The following is an 18,066-nucleotide window of genomic DNA, read 5'->3' on the forward strand; positions in this document are numbered from 1 at the left end:
CGAAAAGAAAAGCCAGCAAATTATGTGAACTTGTTATATCACCTGGCTGAAAATCGCAGGCTTCAAACACTTGTTTTTTATTCGTTTTTTGTATTTTTATTCGAGCGGCGGCAATCATAACAACAAGCTGCTGCTGCACTTTCTTTGCGTTACGCTTCTTTGCATGCATATTGCCAAATCGTTTGTATATAGATATACATATAGACAGTTAGCCACGCCAGATATCTGCGGCTATATGCAAGCGGTCAGTGTCCAGACATTGAACGGCGAGCAATTGAAATGCTCGAAGAGATACAGATGCGGATTGAGATGCGGCGGGGAGTCAGATTCAGATGCAGATGCAGATGCATTTACAAGTGCGGCACAGAAACGCAAAAGTTCAACAGTCGGAGGCGTTGGTGGAACCCCCTCTCACTGGAAACCTCTCTCAACTTGTAGGCGTTTTCAGCATTGTAAATTAATTCATATTAGCCAAACAAATGCAGACATATAGTGTGTGTTGGCCGAGTGTGTCGGTGAGCAGCTTTTAGCATTTCGTTCGGCAGATCAGATGAGATGAGTTGAGATGGGATGAGTTGCCGCACAGGTTTTGTTTTTCTGCGGTCTGAAGTTCGTTGTGGGAGCATCTCAGTCGCAGTCGTAGTCGTATTCGTAGTAGAAGTCGCAGCCTCGTTGAAGAAACCGGCGCAAATGATTTTTATTTCTTTTTTTATCTGCGCTGCCGCTGCTGCAACTTGTATTGAAAATAGCAAACATGCAAAATGCGCAGCGAAGGCTGAGAAAATCAACAGCGAAAATGTTAATTACACTATATCTGAGCAGCTTCTATCTGGCCGTTCGACGGCCACTTAAGTGTATCTGATGGATGCAAATGTGTAGAAGCCATTTTCGAAACCCCAAACAGTTACAGATCTCTCGGGAAATATGCTTTGAACTGGACTGTATGAGTAATATCAATTGGTTTATGACTAATGGGCAAGCCTAAAACCAAATCCCTGTCAGCGGACACAGTAAAGATTTTCCTGGGATTATTTCGCAAATGTTTTGAAACAATAAAGTCATAATAGATTGTAGCAGAATATTTTGTGTAATGATCATTTTTAAAATATATATTTTACCATTTTACAAAATTTATTATTAAAATTATTTTTAGTTATAATATGAAACATGAATCTAAACTAATGGACAAGGCTAAAACCAAACTCCTGTCAGCGGACACGGTATAACAAATTATAGCCCTATATTTTATATAATGATCATTTTAAAATCGTGCCCTTTGTATCTTATATATTTTACCATTTTACAAAATCTATTATGTAAATTATTAAAACTATTTATACGTATAACATGAAACATAAATCTAAAAAAAAATTCGGTAGCAGACAAAAACTAATGATCCTTGGGTGTTTGCATATATACTCGTAACGACTGAAGAAATAAATCTAAAACTTATTTTTACTAAATCAGCCAAAATTAGTTTTGGGCAAAATGGTCTTGCAAAAGGTATTTTTTAATTATAAAAAATAAAAGTTGAATAACAACCTTTTAGTTTTGAATGTATTCTTTATATTTCATATGCATCATATTTTTCTAACCATTACCATAATCTTGTATCTGTTTTAAAATGATTTTCTTGTGGTGCAAATCAAAAGACTTGGGGAACGAACTTGACGGCAATGAGGAAAACTCCACTCAACTAGCCGAGTCTTTTGAGCCAAGTTTTGAGACCCCTGAGCTGGGCTGAGAAAGAGAAACGGAGAACCGGAGAGCCACGGCTGAGAGAGAAGACCCGAGACACTGAGAAGTGGCTGTTCTCTCGGCCAAGACTAGCCTCTCATTGGGCGGCTTCGGCTGCGAGGGTACTTTTTGGTATAAAACATAAACAAGCCAAAGAAAGTCATTCATTTAGTTGTTCGAGCCAGACGAGTGAACCGTTAGCAGCAGCAGCAGCTAGAAGTAGAGCCGAGCTGCCCAGTGCAACCTAGTGATAAATAGAAAAGCAAGAGACAAACACCCGACTCATAAAGTGAACCCATCCGATCCCCCAGTGAGTGCAGTGTGTGATCCGGAGCCAAAGCTATTTGGATTATTTGGATACCGATACGAAGCGATCGCCCCAGAATGCAGTAAGTTCTACACCCACTGGATACCATGAATCATAGTCCGAACCGGGATCTGAATCCGAATCCGAATCGGAATCTGAACCTGGACTTGGCCTGCCTCGCGGCCACAAATTCGTGCTGCTGTCGCTGCAACCAATAATTAACATTTTCGGTATTGTCTCGGTCTCCGGGGTTCTCTCGGCCCAATTTTCTGGGCCACTTGGCAACCACGAAATATTCTTTTGGGCGATTTCAAAACCCAGCAGCGACATACGTAACAGAGACTGAAAACCCCAACCCAAGACGTTGTTGCTCTGACTTTTCCTTCTATATCTTTTCTGTTCGTTTTCTGTCGGTGTGTGTTTTTGGCGTGGGAGTTTTCGCTTTTGTTTGCCGCCAGTTCATTGAGGCAGCTGCCTTAAACCCAGGGGGATACTTGTACTTATTTATATGAGTTGTTACACAGAAAAAAGTTGGGATCTCTTTTGTAAGGGGTTGATATTACCACTCTAAAGATATTAGGGATTTTTCGGGATCCTACAAATATACTTATATCATCTTTTGTGATCATAATAACCAATGGATTAAACCTTTTGAGCAACAAAATATTTATATTTGTATTTATATGATTTGTTATACAGAAAAAAGTTAGGATCTCTTTTGTAGGGGCTTGATATTACCACTCTAAAAATATTCTGGATTTATTGGGATCCTATAAACATACTTATATCATCTTTTGTGATCATAACAATCATTGGTATTATCCTTTTGAGCAACAAGTTACCAAGAATTTAAAGTTCACGAATATTCTGAGCGACACTTGAATCATTTATTTAACAACACAGTATCTAGAATTTTTTTTTTGCATTCGTTTAGCTTGTCTTAACCAATTCACAAAGTTCAAGAATATTCTGCGGCAACACTATTGGATTTTCAGTTGTGAGCCCACCCATTTCATATTAATAATATACTTTTTGGTGGCAAAATAAATAGAAACATCAATCATCTTTGGTTCCTGTGTAGATTAGCCAATCTCTCGATCTTATGGCTTTAATTTATGTTTGCTTTGTGGCAATCGAATGTCCGAGACTAGATCAATCGATTAGGACTCGGAACGGTCACGCCTGCTGGACAGAGGGAGATCCAATCTCCGTGACAGATTGCATCACAAAGCTGGTCCTTTCTAAAAGCCAGGTCGTGTGGATTACTCATGCCCTGGGCCATTATATAAGAGACTGCGAATATGAGTGGCAATTGTATCAAATGCACGCACTGCGACGCATGTGGCGTATACGCAATATTTCAACGTTTGGAATTACAGCGACGCTCAGAAATGCGCAATTGCCCAAGCGTGCTGCCGGCCACGCCCACCTCCGCCCCCGGGTGTACTTAGTGGCTTTCGATTTTTGGCCACCTTTGATGGGGTGTGTTTTGGGGCGCAATTAATAAATTGCCATCGAATTGATTTCTTTCACTTTTTTGTTTTTTTGCCTCGGCTCGATTTGGATTTCGCCCGTCATCGAAGCGGGCAAACAGAAAAACACACCCACTTAAGACAGCCCCGAGTGAAGGTCACCGATTTGTGATTTGTGAAAATTACCACGGCATAAAAAAATAGAAAAGAGAAAAACGGTGGAACATAAAACCCATTGCCAAGCAATTATGGTGGCACATTATCCCAGATGCCCGAAATCAGGCAAACGTTAAATTCCAGCACATTAAAAAACCGCCCCAACTGCACGCACATTAACAGTGCTTAATTTGTTACACAAAGTATAATATAAATGTGGCAAAAAGTGAAAAAAAAAAACAAATTTAATGCCGTGCAATGTGGTTTATTTTTTGGGCTTTCATGTTTCACACAGTTTAATGGCATCGGGAGTTGTGTTAACGAGCCAGTGTTTAATTAGGCACTTGGATAAAGTACAGCAAGTGAAAACAAAAGACTTAGGCAACGAACTCGAACCGATTACATGCTAAGGAGCCGCGAAATGGAAATGCGAATGGAAATTGAAATGGATGGAAAACAGCGGGCAGCCGAAGCGATTGTGGCGCTAAGTGGACCGGGCCAAGCTCTTAATTCTCTGCCTACTCCCCAAGGAAAATGCCCAGTGAGTTATACAAGAAGGCAGCCAGACACTTATCAAAATGCAGGTGCAACCATGGTTGCCAAATGTCGTAATCCTAGACCGGCGCTTATGTCACCCCAAAAATGCCCGCCTAACATGACGCACACCCAACATTTAAGGAAATCAAAAGCAAATATAGTCCGAGTTCCATACGCAAGAAAAACCCGGTGGCACACACACACACACGGCAAAAAAAAAACCAACTAACTTCAACTAACTCGAATGTATAACGAAACCGACGGCTTCGCCTGTCTTGTGGTTTCCAGAAGTGGCTGAGCAAAGGGGAACGGGTCTAGGGGACTGGGGATTGGGGATCGGGGCCGACGAAAAGCATCAACATCAACGCATCGCCTCCACTGCTATATGCTATATGCTCTATGGTATATGCTCTATGCTATATGCATGATGTAACCGCAGTGCGATAACGTCTGCATCTGGACCAAAAGCAGAGACAGATCCCGAGACATGCAACCAATTCCCCATTTATGGCAGACAGACTGGCTATTGCGACTGCGAAAGTGGTGCGCAAGTGGAGCACTCCAGACCAGGAATGTGCCTAGCTATTTGCATGACTCGCAGGTGGGATGGGAATGGGATTGAGCATGGGGGATGAAGATGATGATGGAGATGGAGTGGGATTCCTGGGGGCAGATTCCCCCGGATTCCCATGCAGGTTGCGCAAAAGGTTCGCTGACAGTGACAATGCAACAGGCAACAGTGGCACTCTTTTAGCCAGCTCTTAAAGTTCAAAGGTGCAACTAGCAACTTGCAACTTGCAACTTGCAACTTGCAGCTGCCAAGCGACAGGCTGACAAATTGCCAGCTGGAAAATTCGATACTTGCATAAGACGCTCTCCAGATTTATTGGCCTGGCCCAAATCAACGGAATGGCATCCAATCCGCTGGGTATTTAGCCGGGTTCAAAGTCACTCCCAGGCGGACACTCGGATTGGCGTGAAAAGTAAAAGTCCAGTGGTCGGACTTTTGCTTTTATTACCACCGCTCCAAGCATATTTCACCTTGCCCAACTATTTGCGACTCACTCTTACTCGGGCTTTGAGGTTATGGCCCCAATTAGATGCAGGCACGTAACATTGGTTAATTGGACTGGCCAGCGATTCCGGGCCAGGAATGCCCCCCCCCCCCTCTCGACGGGGGTAGCAATGTATTATGCGTATGAACAGCAGTTGACATTCAGCCAAGTCGAGTCAGCGATCGGGTCTCGGGTAAATGGCGTTCAAATTGAACCCGCCGCAGGCTGAGCATCTTCATCATGCCGACTGCTGGTGGGGTATATGAGCTATGGGATCAGAGTCCCGAAGCAGGGGGTAGAAACTTTGACTAGGAACCTTTATGGCTATTGTAAAGGTGCCTGATGTAACGACATACATCTACATTATTCTAATATGTTAGTAAACATTTAGAAAATACGATTACCATATAAATATTCACCTGGTATACATAGTTTAGTGGATTACTTGTCACTTGTTGGTATGCCTTATATATTATACAAAATTTGAATCACTTTACCAATAAACAAAATGATTTTAGAAAGATAGTCTAGTTTCTATAGAATGGGGTGTTTCAAAAAGCTTTAAAAATTGAAGACTTTGTTTCACTTAGGATTTGCAAAGGAAATACATATAATCTTTGGAAAATCATATCTATTTTTGCCATTAAGGCCAAGTTGTGTGATACCAAACTGTGATCAAGTGTTTGACCTGGACATGGTTTCCCCAAAACGTTTAAATCTTTTGATTTTGGCTTGTGGTTACTCAGGGTAACAAGCGTTTGCCATGATCAGTGATTCCCAGAGCCCAGCTTTCCTTGCCTTCCCAGCCGCAGTTGCATCTCCATGCAGCGAACTCCGTGGCCCGTTTCGATCTTGGGGGACTTGGCTTGCCGTGTTGCCTTATAACAAGTTTTCTGGCCTGGCTGGTCTGGTCTGGTCTCTTGCATAACTGGTCGCTGGGCTGCCGATGCCAATGACGATCCGATGATGCTGCCTTCTTTGGCTGCAATTTGGCGGCATCTTCGCGAAAAGGTTCGCAGAAATATTTTCCCGCGTTTTTTTGGTTGATTGTCTTGTTGCCACAGAGTTTCCCATATCATAAAGCAGACTGACTCATCAATTGATGGCCATTGCTTTCATTGCAGCATCCCGTCAGCCGTTCTTCTAGTCCTGGCTGTGGCCACAGGCCTGTGGGCCAGCTGCGCGGAGGGAGCAGCCACCGGAGCACCCTCGGCCACGGCCACCACGGCCAAACCGAAGGGATTCGAGGCACGATCCCTGGATGTCAGCTCCAGCGGAGGCGAAGAGGAGCTGGACGACTTCGAGACCCAGGCCCAGACACATCTGGCCTATCGCCAACAGCCGCAGCAGCAGCGCCAGCTCTATGAGTACAGCGAGGAGGATCAGGAGGAGCCTCCGCGCCAGGTGTATGCCAACCGAAATGCCAAGCAGCAGAGCAACTACCTCAAGATCCAGGGACAGCTGAAGAAGCCCCTCAGCGAGGAGAGCGAGGAGGAGGAGGAAGAAGTGGAGGAGCCCGATCGGCTGTCCACCCTGCTGAGCAAGTCCTCCTTCAGCTGCACGGACAGGAACTCTGGGTGGGTATTCTTCTGAAAGTAATGAGTAACAATTTCTTAATATCAAATTCGAATTCAGATACTATGCCGACGAATCGCTGAGCTGCGAGGTGTTCCACTACTGCCAGGAGAGCCAGAAGCACTCGTGGATCTGTCCCGAGGGCTTCACCTTCCACCAGATCCATCTGATCTGCATGCCGCCCTCGCACGACAACATCTGCAAGCAGTCCTCCAAGTACCACATAGTGAACGACTACCTGTACAAGCCGATCAACCTGCAGGAGCACCAGAGCAAGCCCAATGTGACGCTGCGCTACTCGGAGCGTTACTTCCCGGAGAACTACTACGAGCACGAGCGCTACGATGACGAGGAGGAGGAGCTGCCCGCCGCGCCAAGGCCACGCATCCAGCATCAGCAGCCGCAACATCACCAGCAGCAACAACATCACCAGCAGCAGCAACATCACCAGCAGCAACAGCAACAGCAACAGCCCCAGCAGCAACATCGCCAGGTGGTGGCCTACCAGCAGCCACAGCAGCAGCCCCAAGTGAGGGTACAGTACCAACAGCAGCCGCAGCAGCACCACCAACAGGCTCAGCCGCAACCACAAGTGGTGACGCAGATCCGCCACCAGCCGCAACCTCAGCCGACTACCCTGGCCTACCGGAAGCCACTGCCCGTGACCACAGTCCAGCCCCAGTTGCAGTTGCATCAGCTGCACCAGCCCCAATTGCAGTTGCACCAGCAAAGGCCACAGACGCTGGCGCCGACCGTGACGCCGGCGCCGTACCGCTTCTTCACCGCCGCCCCCCAGCTGCAGCACTTGCAGCAGCAGCAGCAGCAGGTCTTCCGCACGCCCGAGGAGATCAACATATCGCTGCAGCAGCGCCGGCCGCAGGTGTTCATTGCCACAACGCCGAGGTATTATGAGGATGAGTACCTCTACGAGCGGAGGAAGTGAGGAGGATGGCGGAGGAGTGAGCAGAAAACAGTCTTGTCGTTCCCTCGGATCCAATATCCACCTCTCGTGTACATTCCCCTTCTCTAAGTAGCTTTAAGCTCTCGCCCCCGCAGCTGTCTGTCAGGCCCGAAAATCCTTGCGCGAGTTTTGTGTACCTATTTGTAATATTTAATGTCCTGCTAGAAGAATCCGCCTTCTAACTCAATTCGTTAATAAAGGAAGCCACATTAAGTTAGCCGCTCACTGTATGTCTATCTCCATGAACTGATCCGCGTTGGACAGATGCGCCGCCTGGCTGTGGGTGCCCTCCTCCACCACGTAGTTGGGTCCAATAATGCAGTTCTTCAGCACGGAACCGCTCTTCACTTGAGCCCGGTGGCCTATGATGCAGTTGTCGATGTTGCAGCCCTCTTCCACAATGGCGTTGGACATGATGAGCGAGTTGGCCACAATGTTCTTGGGATTGATAACGGAATTCGGTCCGAAAACGCTGAAGTTCAGTGAGGTCTTCTCGGACAACTTGGCATTGTCGGCCGCTATGATCTCCTTTGTTTGGGTGGACTTCACCAGGGCTCCTGGGGAGATAAGTGGGTGCTTTTCGCCGCACAGTTCGTTCCAGATGCTGGCCAACTTGCGATTGATGGCCAAGAAGCTCAGGGTGTTGTTGACCCGCACTCCGATTGCTTCCTTGGGAGCCTGGATGCCATAGCAACGCAACACGTCGCCATGATAGGGAGCTTGGGATAGAGATTGATTGAACAGAGAGGTCTGCGTGATCTTTTGGTCCAGGATAGAATGGGGAACGTACTGAAATGGGGTGAAAGTGAGGAAGTTAATAAATATATCTTGATTTTGTTATCCACGTCTACCAAGAGTTTAACATATACTTACATGCAGAACGTTATCCTCATTCTTGGTGATCACGCCTACTTCGGAGGTGGTATCTTGGACTACTTTAAGCGGACGTTTGGAGTGCTGCTTCTTGATCAAGTGCGGCAGGAACTCGCCCTTAAAGGTGGATATATTCTCCTTCTGCAAGGGAACAATATTAGAGGGATGTTTATCTGAAAGTAACACCCTTACTTACCCTACGTAGGTAATCGATGACCCACTTTTTCAGCACATAGACATGGGCATCTACTAGTCGACTGTAGACATCCAATCGTCCCCGGTTCTGGAGCAGATGCCGCTGGATATTGAGAGTTTCCTCGCAGTCACTGGCGGCGGACAGGAAGGCCAATCTCTGGGTGGCGGCATGGATGCCAATCACATCCCGTTCCGGCTTGTGCTTGCTCTTCGGCCCCGGCATCACCACATCCGACTCGAACCCGCTGGGGAAGAGGAGGAGCGCCAGGGCGGCATCGTGCTCCCGGAACTTGTTGATCAGCGGGTACAGACTGACATTGCTGACCAGGTCGCAGCTGAGCACCAAGAAGTCAGACTTAATCTTGTCGTAAATGTAGCGCAGACTGTCCGCAGTTCCGAAGTCACTGTCGCTGGGAATCGTGGCATAGTCGAGTTTCAGCTTTAAAGGGGTGTTCTCCAGAGCCGACTGGATCTCTAGCCTCTCCTGCTCCAGGACCACCACAATGACCTCTGCGGGAGAAAAGGATCCAACATTTAAAACCATTATTTCACATCTAACCACCGAAATTACCTGAAAAGTTGTGTTGTTGCAGCAGATTCAGGGGATACCAGATGAGGGGATATGGGCCCACGGGCAGCAGGCACTTGGGGGCATCCCCCAGTACTTCGGGCAAGCGGGTGCCACGCCCCGCGGCAAAGACCACCGCCTGGAACTCCGAATTCGTCATTATCAAGAGATTTTACTTAATAAAGTTCGGCTAAAAAGCGTGCAGAGCAAATACAAAAAAAGCCACGCAAACAGCTGATCGGAATGCAAGAGGCCACTTGCGCATTATCCAACACTGTTTCCAATCAGACATATGTTTGCTGTCATGTGACCGCGTCATTGTTTTTGTTGCTTTTGCTGTTGTATAAAACAAGTCAGATGACCCTTTTTGCAATGAAAATTCCCTTTTTCGCTTTCCTCACAGGATTACACAGATTTCGTATGAAACAACAAGACTTTAATGCATGGATGGCGCAGCTTACACTACACTACAAAAATGGAATACATACTTTTCTGCTTATTGGAATAGTCTACACACTTTTGCTAAGATTTTTGTGGCTTGCCCTCTGCGAATAATTACAATTACATACAGTATATGGGAACGGTTACAGAACGGAAACAGAAAATTAGTTTAACAATAATATTGCTGGAATATCTACACATCCGCGGTAATACTACTTAGAACAGCACGTCATCGTCGCCCTCGTCCAGGATATTGGCCTGCTGGCGCACATCGATGCCCTGCTGCAGGAGCTCCGCCTTCTTGGCATCGGCCTTGATCCTAGCCTCGCGCTTCTTGTCCTGGATCTTCTTCAGTCGGTAGAACTCTTCGCGCTCCAGCTCATCCAGTTCGGAGATGATGTAGGCCAGTGTCCTGTCGATACGGGGGATGATCACGTGCTCGATGGCGTTCACACGGCGGTTGGTGATCTTGATCACCTCGTCCAGGGTGACGAACGATGTCTGCAGCGAGGCCAGCTCCACGAGCAGCTTGACGGCGCTCTGGTAGTTCTTCTTTAGCTTGGCCAGCTGCTGGCCACCACGGGCCAAACCGGCCAGCTCGTAGGTATCGGCTCCGTCCGTGTAGGACTCGAAAACGGGCAGGGTCACGCCAGCCACGTTGTCCTTCTTGGTGCGAATCTTGATCTGGGCCTTGGTCACGTTCTGGAGCACCACCTGGTTAATGTCGCCGGACGTGAACTTAGCCTCGGCCAGCGAGAAGGCCGCCTCTTTCATAACATCGCCCATCAGGGTCTTGGTCTCGATGATCTTGCCCAGAATCATGCGGAAACGCATCTGCAGGGCATCCGCCTTCTTCTTCAGCAGGCCGTGACCCTTTTGGGCTCCAGCCAGACGGGCCTTCATCAACATCTGGGCACCACGGGACGGGAAAATCGGTAGCCTATCTTTTCCGGACATTTTGTTGCTTTTTTCGGGCGTTTATTGGCTGGATATTAAGATATTTTCAACTGCGTATCGAGAAAATTGCAACCGTCGCAGAACACTGAAAATCTCCAACTGGAAAATGACGGACAGCAGTGTTGGTTACGGCCATGGGGCAATCGATAACGGAGAGTGCTTGAAAGTGCAATGAAGACAGTGTTGGTAAACACACAGCCACAGCTGATTTTGCATTTGAAAGTAAACAATATTTTCTTAGGATTGGATTGCATTTTTAGAATGCTGCTGCAACGTGCGTGGTTGCCACAATTAAACAGTCACCTGCGGCAATACGCGAAAAAGTCCCGGGCGCAGATTAAGTCAGTCATGGCCGTGAACAAGCGCATGGTCCACCAGGAGATCCTCCATTATGTAAATCCCTTTGCCAGGATCAACGTGAAATCCGACATTTTCCTTCGCATTCAACCGGCGGATGTGCATTTGTACACCAGTGGGGATGTGTTCATAGCCCAACTGCTCGGTGGCCAGGTCAAGAACTCCAATGTCTCGCTGGATGTGAAGATAACCGACGAGGACAAGGTGGTGAATGTGGTGGTCAAGCAACTGGCGGAGCAGCCCTCACAGATGGAATGCAGTCTGCAGATTCCCGTGCGCTCCGATGTCTCCGTGCAGGCCAAGGGCAGTGTCCGGGTGGAGGGAGTCCAGAGTGAGCTGCTGCAGGTCAAGGCAGAGGGAGGCATTCTCACCAAGAATGTTAAGGCCACCAACATTAGCCTGTACAGCGAAAATGGCAACATCAACTGCCAGGGCACGCTGCTGGGCAAGATCACCGAAATAGAGACGCAAAATGGGGTAAACAGGGATTGGCCATAGACCTATCATATTACTAACTGATTTATCCTCTTCCCAGAACATTTCCATGGACAAATTGCAAGGAGACAGCTTGAATTGCTCCACCAAGGCTGGCAGTATTGTAACCGACTGCTGCTATGTGGAGAAATCTAACTTTCAGACGCAAACTGGACGCCTGGAACTCAAGAATGTCCACAAAAGCAGTCAGGTTCATGTCCACCAGTCCGCGGAGCTCAATATGAGTAAGTAAATCGAAGTAATCCCAAACAATGTATTAATTATTCGAAATTCCCAGCTGGTGTGCATGGCAACCTCCAAGTAACGAGCAAAGGGGGCAGCCTAAATGTCCAACTCTCGGAGCTAGTGGGCCACAACAAAATCGACGCCCACAACTTGGACGAAGAGGCTATCATTCACATATCCCAAGCCATCGAGCAGGATCTCCACATCGAGGTGACAGCCCCGGAAGTGAAATTGGAAACCGAACTGGAGCATGTAGCCCATGCTCTCAACGAGGACAAGAACAAATTCCTGCTCGGCAATTCGAATACAAACCGATTGCAGGTCAGCAGCACTGGCGGCAAGGGAGTCCGCCTGGGCAAACAGTCGTGGAGCGATATGATGCGCCAAAAACTTCAGGCCATTGGAACGGAAGTACCATAATAAAAGACATAGAAACTCACTAAGTTACGAATATATTGTGCTGCAAGCTACAATCTCAGTCATTTTTTTGTCTTTCCTTTCGTGGAGGTATGTTCTTTAGGCTTGGCCCGCCTCCTTGTCCACACTTCCGCTCAGGCATTCGAGGGCCTTTGAGAAGATTGCATCATCCTCTTCGGCTTTCAGCGCAGACACAAAGAGCTGCACCTTTTCGTCACCAATCTCTTGGAGATCCGAGTTCTCCGCTTTTATAACCATGCAGGCTAAAAGGCGCAGCAGCTTGAAGGCATTCTCCACATACTGCTCCTTCGGAGCGTCCTCCTCCTCCTCTTCGTCCTCTTCGAAGTCGTTGGTCTCTGGATCGCTTCCGGTGTAATTGTCAATGTGCTGCTTGAGTCTGTACCACAACTCCAGAAGATTTAAGAAGGCTTCCTTGTGATAGAAGTACTTGAGGCGCTGTAAGGGGAATATTTAAAATACACTTTGAATGGTTTAGAAAAGTTCGTTAACTCACACTCCATATGTGCGCCAGATCCTCCAGGTACTCCTCCTGTCTTTCACCCAATGGAATGAGTTGCAGAGGCTGTTGCAGGAATTGCAGTATCCGCGCCAGACAGCTGACTATGCTGGGTGCATACACGTCCATGGAAGCTTGCGCTTCGGGCAACTGGACCAGAATGGTGCAAATGTTGAGGTAGGTTTGAATGATCTCCACATCACAGGTTATTTTCGGCCCGCACGAGTCGTAGCCAACGTCGGCATCTTCATCACTGTCCTGGGCAGCGGGTGGCACTTCGGCCTCTCCGTTCTCCTCGCCAGCTTCCTCGTCGGCCAGCTTGGCCTGATCATCGCGCATAAGTCGCAGAAAGGCGCTGTTGACGCCATCGCAGAGCTCCGGAACAAGAAAGACCTGCGCAAATGGCTTCAAATTCAATGTAGTCTTTGCGTTCTCCTCCTCCACCAGGGCACAACTGGCCAGCACAGCATTGGTGGCCTTCAGCGCCGCTATTAGCAGTTCATCGCTCACGGACTGCTGCAGAATCCTGCCCAGATTCTGGGCGGAGTTTTCGAAGGCAGCAAAGCAGACGTACCAGTCCACAGCGAACTGCTCCTTGCCGCTGAGCACGTGGGCCATGATGTACTGGAAGAGTCGCATTAGCTGGATCAGCATGGCGGTGTCCATGCAGTTGGTCAGCTTGAACAGGGTCTCCATGGTGCTGTGATTGCAGGTGAGCAGCTCGGCGCACTCCACCTGGGCGCACATGTTGCCCAGCAGGCCGATGAGAATCTCGTAGAGACGCACATCCTCACAGCCGGCCATCAGGGAGTACATGATGGGATCGATGGCCTCGTTTTCCAGCAGCAGTGTGACCACCTCGGGGGACACCGACATGTCCCACACCTTGCACAGGTCGTCCTCCAGCTGCTGTTCCAGTGGCGATTCCGGCTGCAGCTCCACCAATTTCAAAACCGTCTGCAGGATGAACCGACTGCTGAACATTGTGTTGCCCACTGCATCACCGCGCATCCGCTCCAGCAGTTCCGCCTCCTCGGCGTCGTCCTGGGCGGGCGGGGGCGTGGTCGAGGCGCTGCTGGCGCTGGCAGAGGCTGGGGCAGAGGCGTCGCTTTCCTTGTGTGTCGCATTTTCCGCGGGAGGCACATCGCTTTCCTTGGCGACCACTGGAACACCACCGGCCGATGGCTCCGCGTCTTCCTTGGGCATTTCGGTTTTGATCTGGGCCTGGGCTAACTAGTTGACTGGTTCTTTTGGCAGGACGCGATTGGCAGTGGGCGATAATCAATATTTCTTGGTCAATACTTTTTTTATTTTTTTTTAAGACGCGGTCAGTGTGACCGCAGTTTTGAACTTAGGCTTTTTCTTAGTGTTTTTTGCTGGTCACACTTTTAGTCTTTGGCGGGAAATTAGTTTTCCCGATATTTCTTCGTTTTTTTAAAGTTTTTCAAGTGCAAAATGTGTGTAAACTGGTGGTCGACGCCTAGCAGCAATTATACATTTGAGTTTTATGCAAAAAACAATGTAACTGCCTTGTAAAACTCAAGAGCGTTTTTAGTACTCATTTAGCGGAGACACGTACCAAATACATCCGGTGAAAGCAGAAAGTAAAAATATTGACGCGAAAATGTTATTATTAACGAAATCTTTGTTTAAACCATACTTTCTTATAATAAGTGACTTAGATGCAATGCTAACGATGAGAGGTAATCACAGTTTATGAGGTTTTTGGTTTTCCCTTAAGCAGCAAACTGGACAGATTGCTGTAGGGCAGCTCAAAAGCCAGCGAAAAGGCGATGGAGGCAACATAGACGATTATCGTAAAGCCGCAGCAGACGACGCTCTAAAATATTTGAAAAATCATAAATTAATTGAGAAAAAGAGTTTCAAAAAAGAGGGTAACTCACCAGCAAAAAGGGATCGGCTGCAGAACTCGTACTGGTCAGACTGTAGACGAGGGCAATCACCAGGGGATTCAATAGATATATGGCGTAGGACAGGCGATTTAAGTGCTGAAAGCACTTGGCCTCCAACAGGCGAGACCACCAGACCCCAGTTCCGGACGCACTGCCCACGATCATCCAGCAAACGGTGAGGGAAAAGAGAGCCCGTCCCAGAACAAACAGCGATATGGTGATCAGGGTACCCAGATCCCGCTTCACCGTGGAGTAAATACAACCTACGAACACCTTGAGACTCAAGTGCCAATACCGACGGGTTCGCCGCTCGCTCATCTCCAATGGTAATCGCTGCTCCTGGTAAAACCAGGCGGCTATTGCTCCCACAATATAGGGCAGCACCCTCACGAAGGGACTCGTGTAGATCTGGGTGCCAGTGGCGTAGGTGGAGTCGAAGGAGAACTCGAAATTGTTGGTGATCCCGATGCCGTAGGACCAGGTTATTGTGGCCACAAGCCCGGAGAGCGTAATTCCTTTGGCCAATTTGGGAAACCTATACACAAAAATTTTGAAAATTATGTATGTTAATATAATTTAAAGTATCCATTCTTTTTTAATTACTACACAGAAAAAGAAGTTCATAAAATATGATACTCGTAACGTTAAACGCCATTTCCCAAGGAATGTTTAAAGAAAACAAAAGTTAGAGATTACAATAAATAGTTCAATGGTAGAAATATTAGAATAGTAATAGTAATATTGAATTAATATCAAACTGATAATTATTGTTTAGTTATAGATGGACCTTATCTAAAATTTCTTTTTAAAGAATTCCTCGGGGATTTATCACCTATAGATATATTAAATAGAGACTCACTTGGCGTAAATAAAGAGCACAATGTTTGCCAGCAGGAAGAACTGCATGTCGCAGGCGAGACTCCAACTCCAGTTGGCACACATCTCCCGGTGATCGAAGAGGTTCTGGATGAAGAGTAGGTTCCTCCACCAATACTGGGGACACAGTTCGTCAAATCTCTCGTTGATGTGGAACACCGAAACGTCGCCGATGTAGGCGAAGGCCAAGTCCACGCTGCCCATCACCACCAGGTAGAGTGGACCCAATCTCAGGTAGCGATGGAACAGCAGTTTCCCAAAGAGCTTCACATTGCCCCACAGACCATTAAGACGCACTGCCTCCAGCTGTTTTGTGTTCCTCAGGAAGTTATAAGTTTGCAGAAAGCCACTAAAAATAAATTTATTAAGGTATTTCTAGGATTTTTGAATGGTTTTATTCACCTGATGGTAAAGAAGACATCCACTAAGAGCGGAGCCGTAGAGACGTACTGGAAGAACACCTGCTCCGCGTAGGAAATCAGCATCGTTTTGTTGTGCACCGTGAAGTACATGTACCACACCACGTGGAAGATGAGTATCCAGATGGCACACACGGATCGCAGACCGTTCATAATGGGAATCTCCCCAGGCTGATTGGGTCTCATGGCGGAAATCTTCCTCCAATTGCTCGCCACATCGAAACAGGAAACGAACTTCTGAAGGGGTTCCTTTTTTAAGAGAAAATCCAATGCCTGCCAGAGCTCCGATTCCACTGGAGCCAGACCGGGACTCGGATCATCGCCCCTCTTGGCCACCCGCACTTGCTGGGCACAGAGCATCAGAGCTCCAGTCACCAGGATCGCGGCCACCACCAGCCGGAAAGTGAGCCGCTGGTAGAAGCTCTCCTTCAGCTGAAGATCCTTCATGTAGAGCACCTCCGGCTTCATATCGAAGATGTCGTCTTCGGCGAACGAACCGTCTGCCACATAATCCCTGGCTAGTTGCTTCACCTCCTCGGAGCCACAGGAGCTGGGCAGGCACAGACCGATGTGGAGCACCTGCTCGGACATCACCTTGATCTCCACCTGCCACGGCGAGCGGTGGCGAAGGTATATCACTCGGTAGTCCATCCCAAAGGGAGCACTCTGCGTCAGAATGCTGTAGTGCATCACGCGCTCGTAGTTCCGGGACAAGGTGATGCCCACGGGCCTTTGGACTCCATGACACGCCTCCCGACTTCCCAGCCAGTAGTTCTGGCCGAAGACGAAACCAGATGGCTTGGTACCCGACGCATCAAGAACTGGAATTTACGGAGAAAGTAGTACTTACTTGTAGCAATGTGACTCAATTTCTTTCAATTTGTAATGGGCATATTAAAATAGTCTTAAGTCCAAGCATCTGTTTAATAAGTTAAACATTATCCATTGTTGTTTTTTAAAATCTAAGCTTAAAGTCTATAAGACTTGCTTAACCCTATCTACACTTAAGAAACGAATAAGTATTCATACTAACTTTTGTCATGTATCATGTATCATGTTCGCTGTTTCACTATTTATTAACTTCAAAATATTTCAAAGACAGAGAAAATAACTAAATTTCAATATATAATTCTCCATTATTTAATAAGCGAATTTAAATAATATGGCGTCTTGTGAATATCAAATTGATCCTGACTTCTAAAGTTCTCCGTACGAAGTATTACATACTTTTACAATAATGATAACCCTTAATGTTAAGTTTCAAATTTTCAAAAATAATTCATTGTAATAGCTAATGATATTACAAAATTTAAGAAAGGGTCCCACCCATACTTTTCTAACATCCAATTATATTTATTTTCCGGTTACTCACCCTTTATGGCCCAAGGTTGCTTGCTGAGAATTCCCCGCTGCACTTGCTTCAGGTGGTTGTGGCAGCTGGGATTCACATTGCTCTCGTTGGCCACTTTGGTTAACCCAAAGATGACAGAGCTCCGGATGAGATGGGGTTCATGCTGCGGCTGAAAAACAGATCCTGCTTTCCCCTGGATATCTGTTCTGATAACTTCCGTGGCCAATTCCAAGCTGCCATTGAAAAGTCCGTAATCGTAGCGATACTGTCGCAAGGTGGCAGTATCATTCACGGCAGCATCAGTCACTAGAGCCAAGATGCCGATGATTAAGACCCATTTCCAGTGTCTTTCCATGCCAACGGACCGCCAACGAAGCGGCAGCTGGAAAAAGTAAGAGGTGTTTAATTGTTTACCCATCAATACGAGCACTCCACTCCCATGTTACGAAAAACAGAGGCAGCAGCCCTCAAGGAGGGAAAAACAAACAAGGTTGCGTTGACTTCCTCCCGGAAAACATTTACGACCTTACAGAGCCGTAACTTAGGTATGGGCATGATTGCACTTCAGTAATCATTTAACCCTTTTAAATCTTGCCCAACTTTTTAGTTTCGTTGATTACTAATCTGTTTCGAAAAAGCGACCTTTTTACTGGAACCAACTT

At 47.2% G+C, this 18,066-nt stretch overlaps 6 protein-coding genes across 6 annotated transcripts; 2 read left to right on the forward strand and 4 right to left on the reverse strand.

The window, feature by feature from the left end:
- Positions 1 to 1,922: 1,922 nt before the first annotated feature.
- On the forward strand, positions 1,923 to 8,017 carry LOC119550017 (putative mediator of RNA polymerase II transcription subunit 26). Its single transcript, XM_037858441.1, has 3 exons — positions 1,923 to 2,126; positions 6,389 to 6,841; positions 6,900 to 8,017. Exons 1-3 carry the CDS (start codon positions 2,122 to 2,124, stop codon positions 7,780 to 7,782), a joined length of 1,341 nt encoding a protein of 446 aa, XP_037714369.1. The 5' UTR covers positions 1,923 to 2,121; the 3' UTR covers positions 7,783 to 8,017.
- LOC119550016 (translation initiation factor eIF-2B subunit gamma) lies at positions 7,928 to 9,689 on the reverse strand. Its single transcript, XM_037858439.1, has 4 exons — positions 9,440 to 9,689; positions 8,870 to 9,378; positions 8,674 to 8,814; positions 7,928 to 8,589 (listed from the first exon to the last, which is right to left on the reverse strand). Exons 1-4 carry the CDS (start codon positions 9,594 to 9,596, stop codon positions 8,023 to 8,025), a joined length of 1,374 nt encoding a protein of 457 aa, XP_037714367.1. The 5' UTR covers positions 9,597 to 9,689; the 3' UTR covers positions 7,928 to 8,022.
- A 161-nt stretch (positions 9,690 to 9,850) lies between these two features.
- LOC119550018 (V-type proton ATPase subunit D 1) lies at positions 9,851 to 10,941 on the reverse strand. Its single transcript, XM_037858442.1, has one exon. The coding sequence runs from the start codon at positions 10,832 to 10,834 to the stop codon at positions 10,094 to 10,096; it is 741 nt and encodes a 246-aa protein (XP_037714370.1). The 5' UTR covers positions 10,835 to 10,941; the 3' UTR covers positions 9,851 to 10,093.
- Positions 10,942 to 11,023: 82 nt separating this feature from the next.
- On the forward strand, positions 11,024 to 12,389 carry LOC119551277. Its single transcript, XM_037860542.1, has 3 exons — positions 11,024 to 11,668; positions 11,727 to 11,910; positions 11,964 to 12,389. The coding sequence occupies exons 1-3, from the start codon at positions 11,096 to 11,098 to the stop codon at positions 12,329 to 12,331; spliced, it is 1,125 nt and encodes a 374-aa protein (XP_037716470.1). The 5' UTR covers positions 11,024 to 11,095; the 3' UTR covers positions 12,332 to 12,389.
- LOC119551275 lies at positions 12,347 to 14,172 on the reverse strand. The gene is made up of 2 exons (XM_037860541.1): positions 12,843 to 14,172; positions 12,347 to 12,784 (listed from the first exon to the last, which is right to left on the reverse strand). Exons 1-2 carry the CDS (start codon positions 14,049 to 14,051, stop codon positions 12,428 to 12,430), a joined length of 1,566 nt encoding a protein of 521 aa, XP_037716469.1. The 5' UTR covers positions 14,052 to 14,172; the 3' UTR covers positions 12,347 to 12,427.
- Positions 14,173 to 14,559: 387 nt separating this feature from the next.
- LOC119551725 (nose resistant to fluoxetine protein 6) lies at positions 14,560 to 17,759 on the reverse strand. The gene is made up of 5 exons (XM_037861227.1): positions 17,426 to 17,759; positions 16,037 to 16,874; positions 15,618 to 15,983; positions 14,750 to 15,293; positions 14,560 to 14,685 (listed from the first exon to the last, which is right to left on the reverse strand). Exons 1-5 carry the CDS (start codon positions 17,757 to 17,759, stop codon positions 14,560 to 14,562), a joined length of 2,208 nt encoding a protein of 735 aa, XP_037717155.1.
- Positions 17,760 to 18,066: the final 307 nt, after the last annotated feature.

Source organism: Drosophila subpulchrella, chromosome 2R (assembly GCF_014743375.2).
Source record: "Drosophila subpulchrella strain 33 F10 #4 breed RU33 chromosome 2R, RU_Dsub_v1.1 Primary Assembly, whole genome shotgun sequence".
In the NCBI taxonomy this organism is placed as follows: Eukaryota; Metazoa; Arthropoda; class Insecta; order Diptera; family Drosophilidae; genus Drosophila; species Drosophila subpulchrella.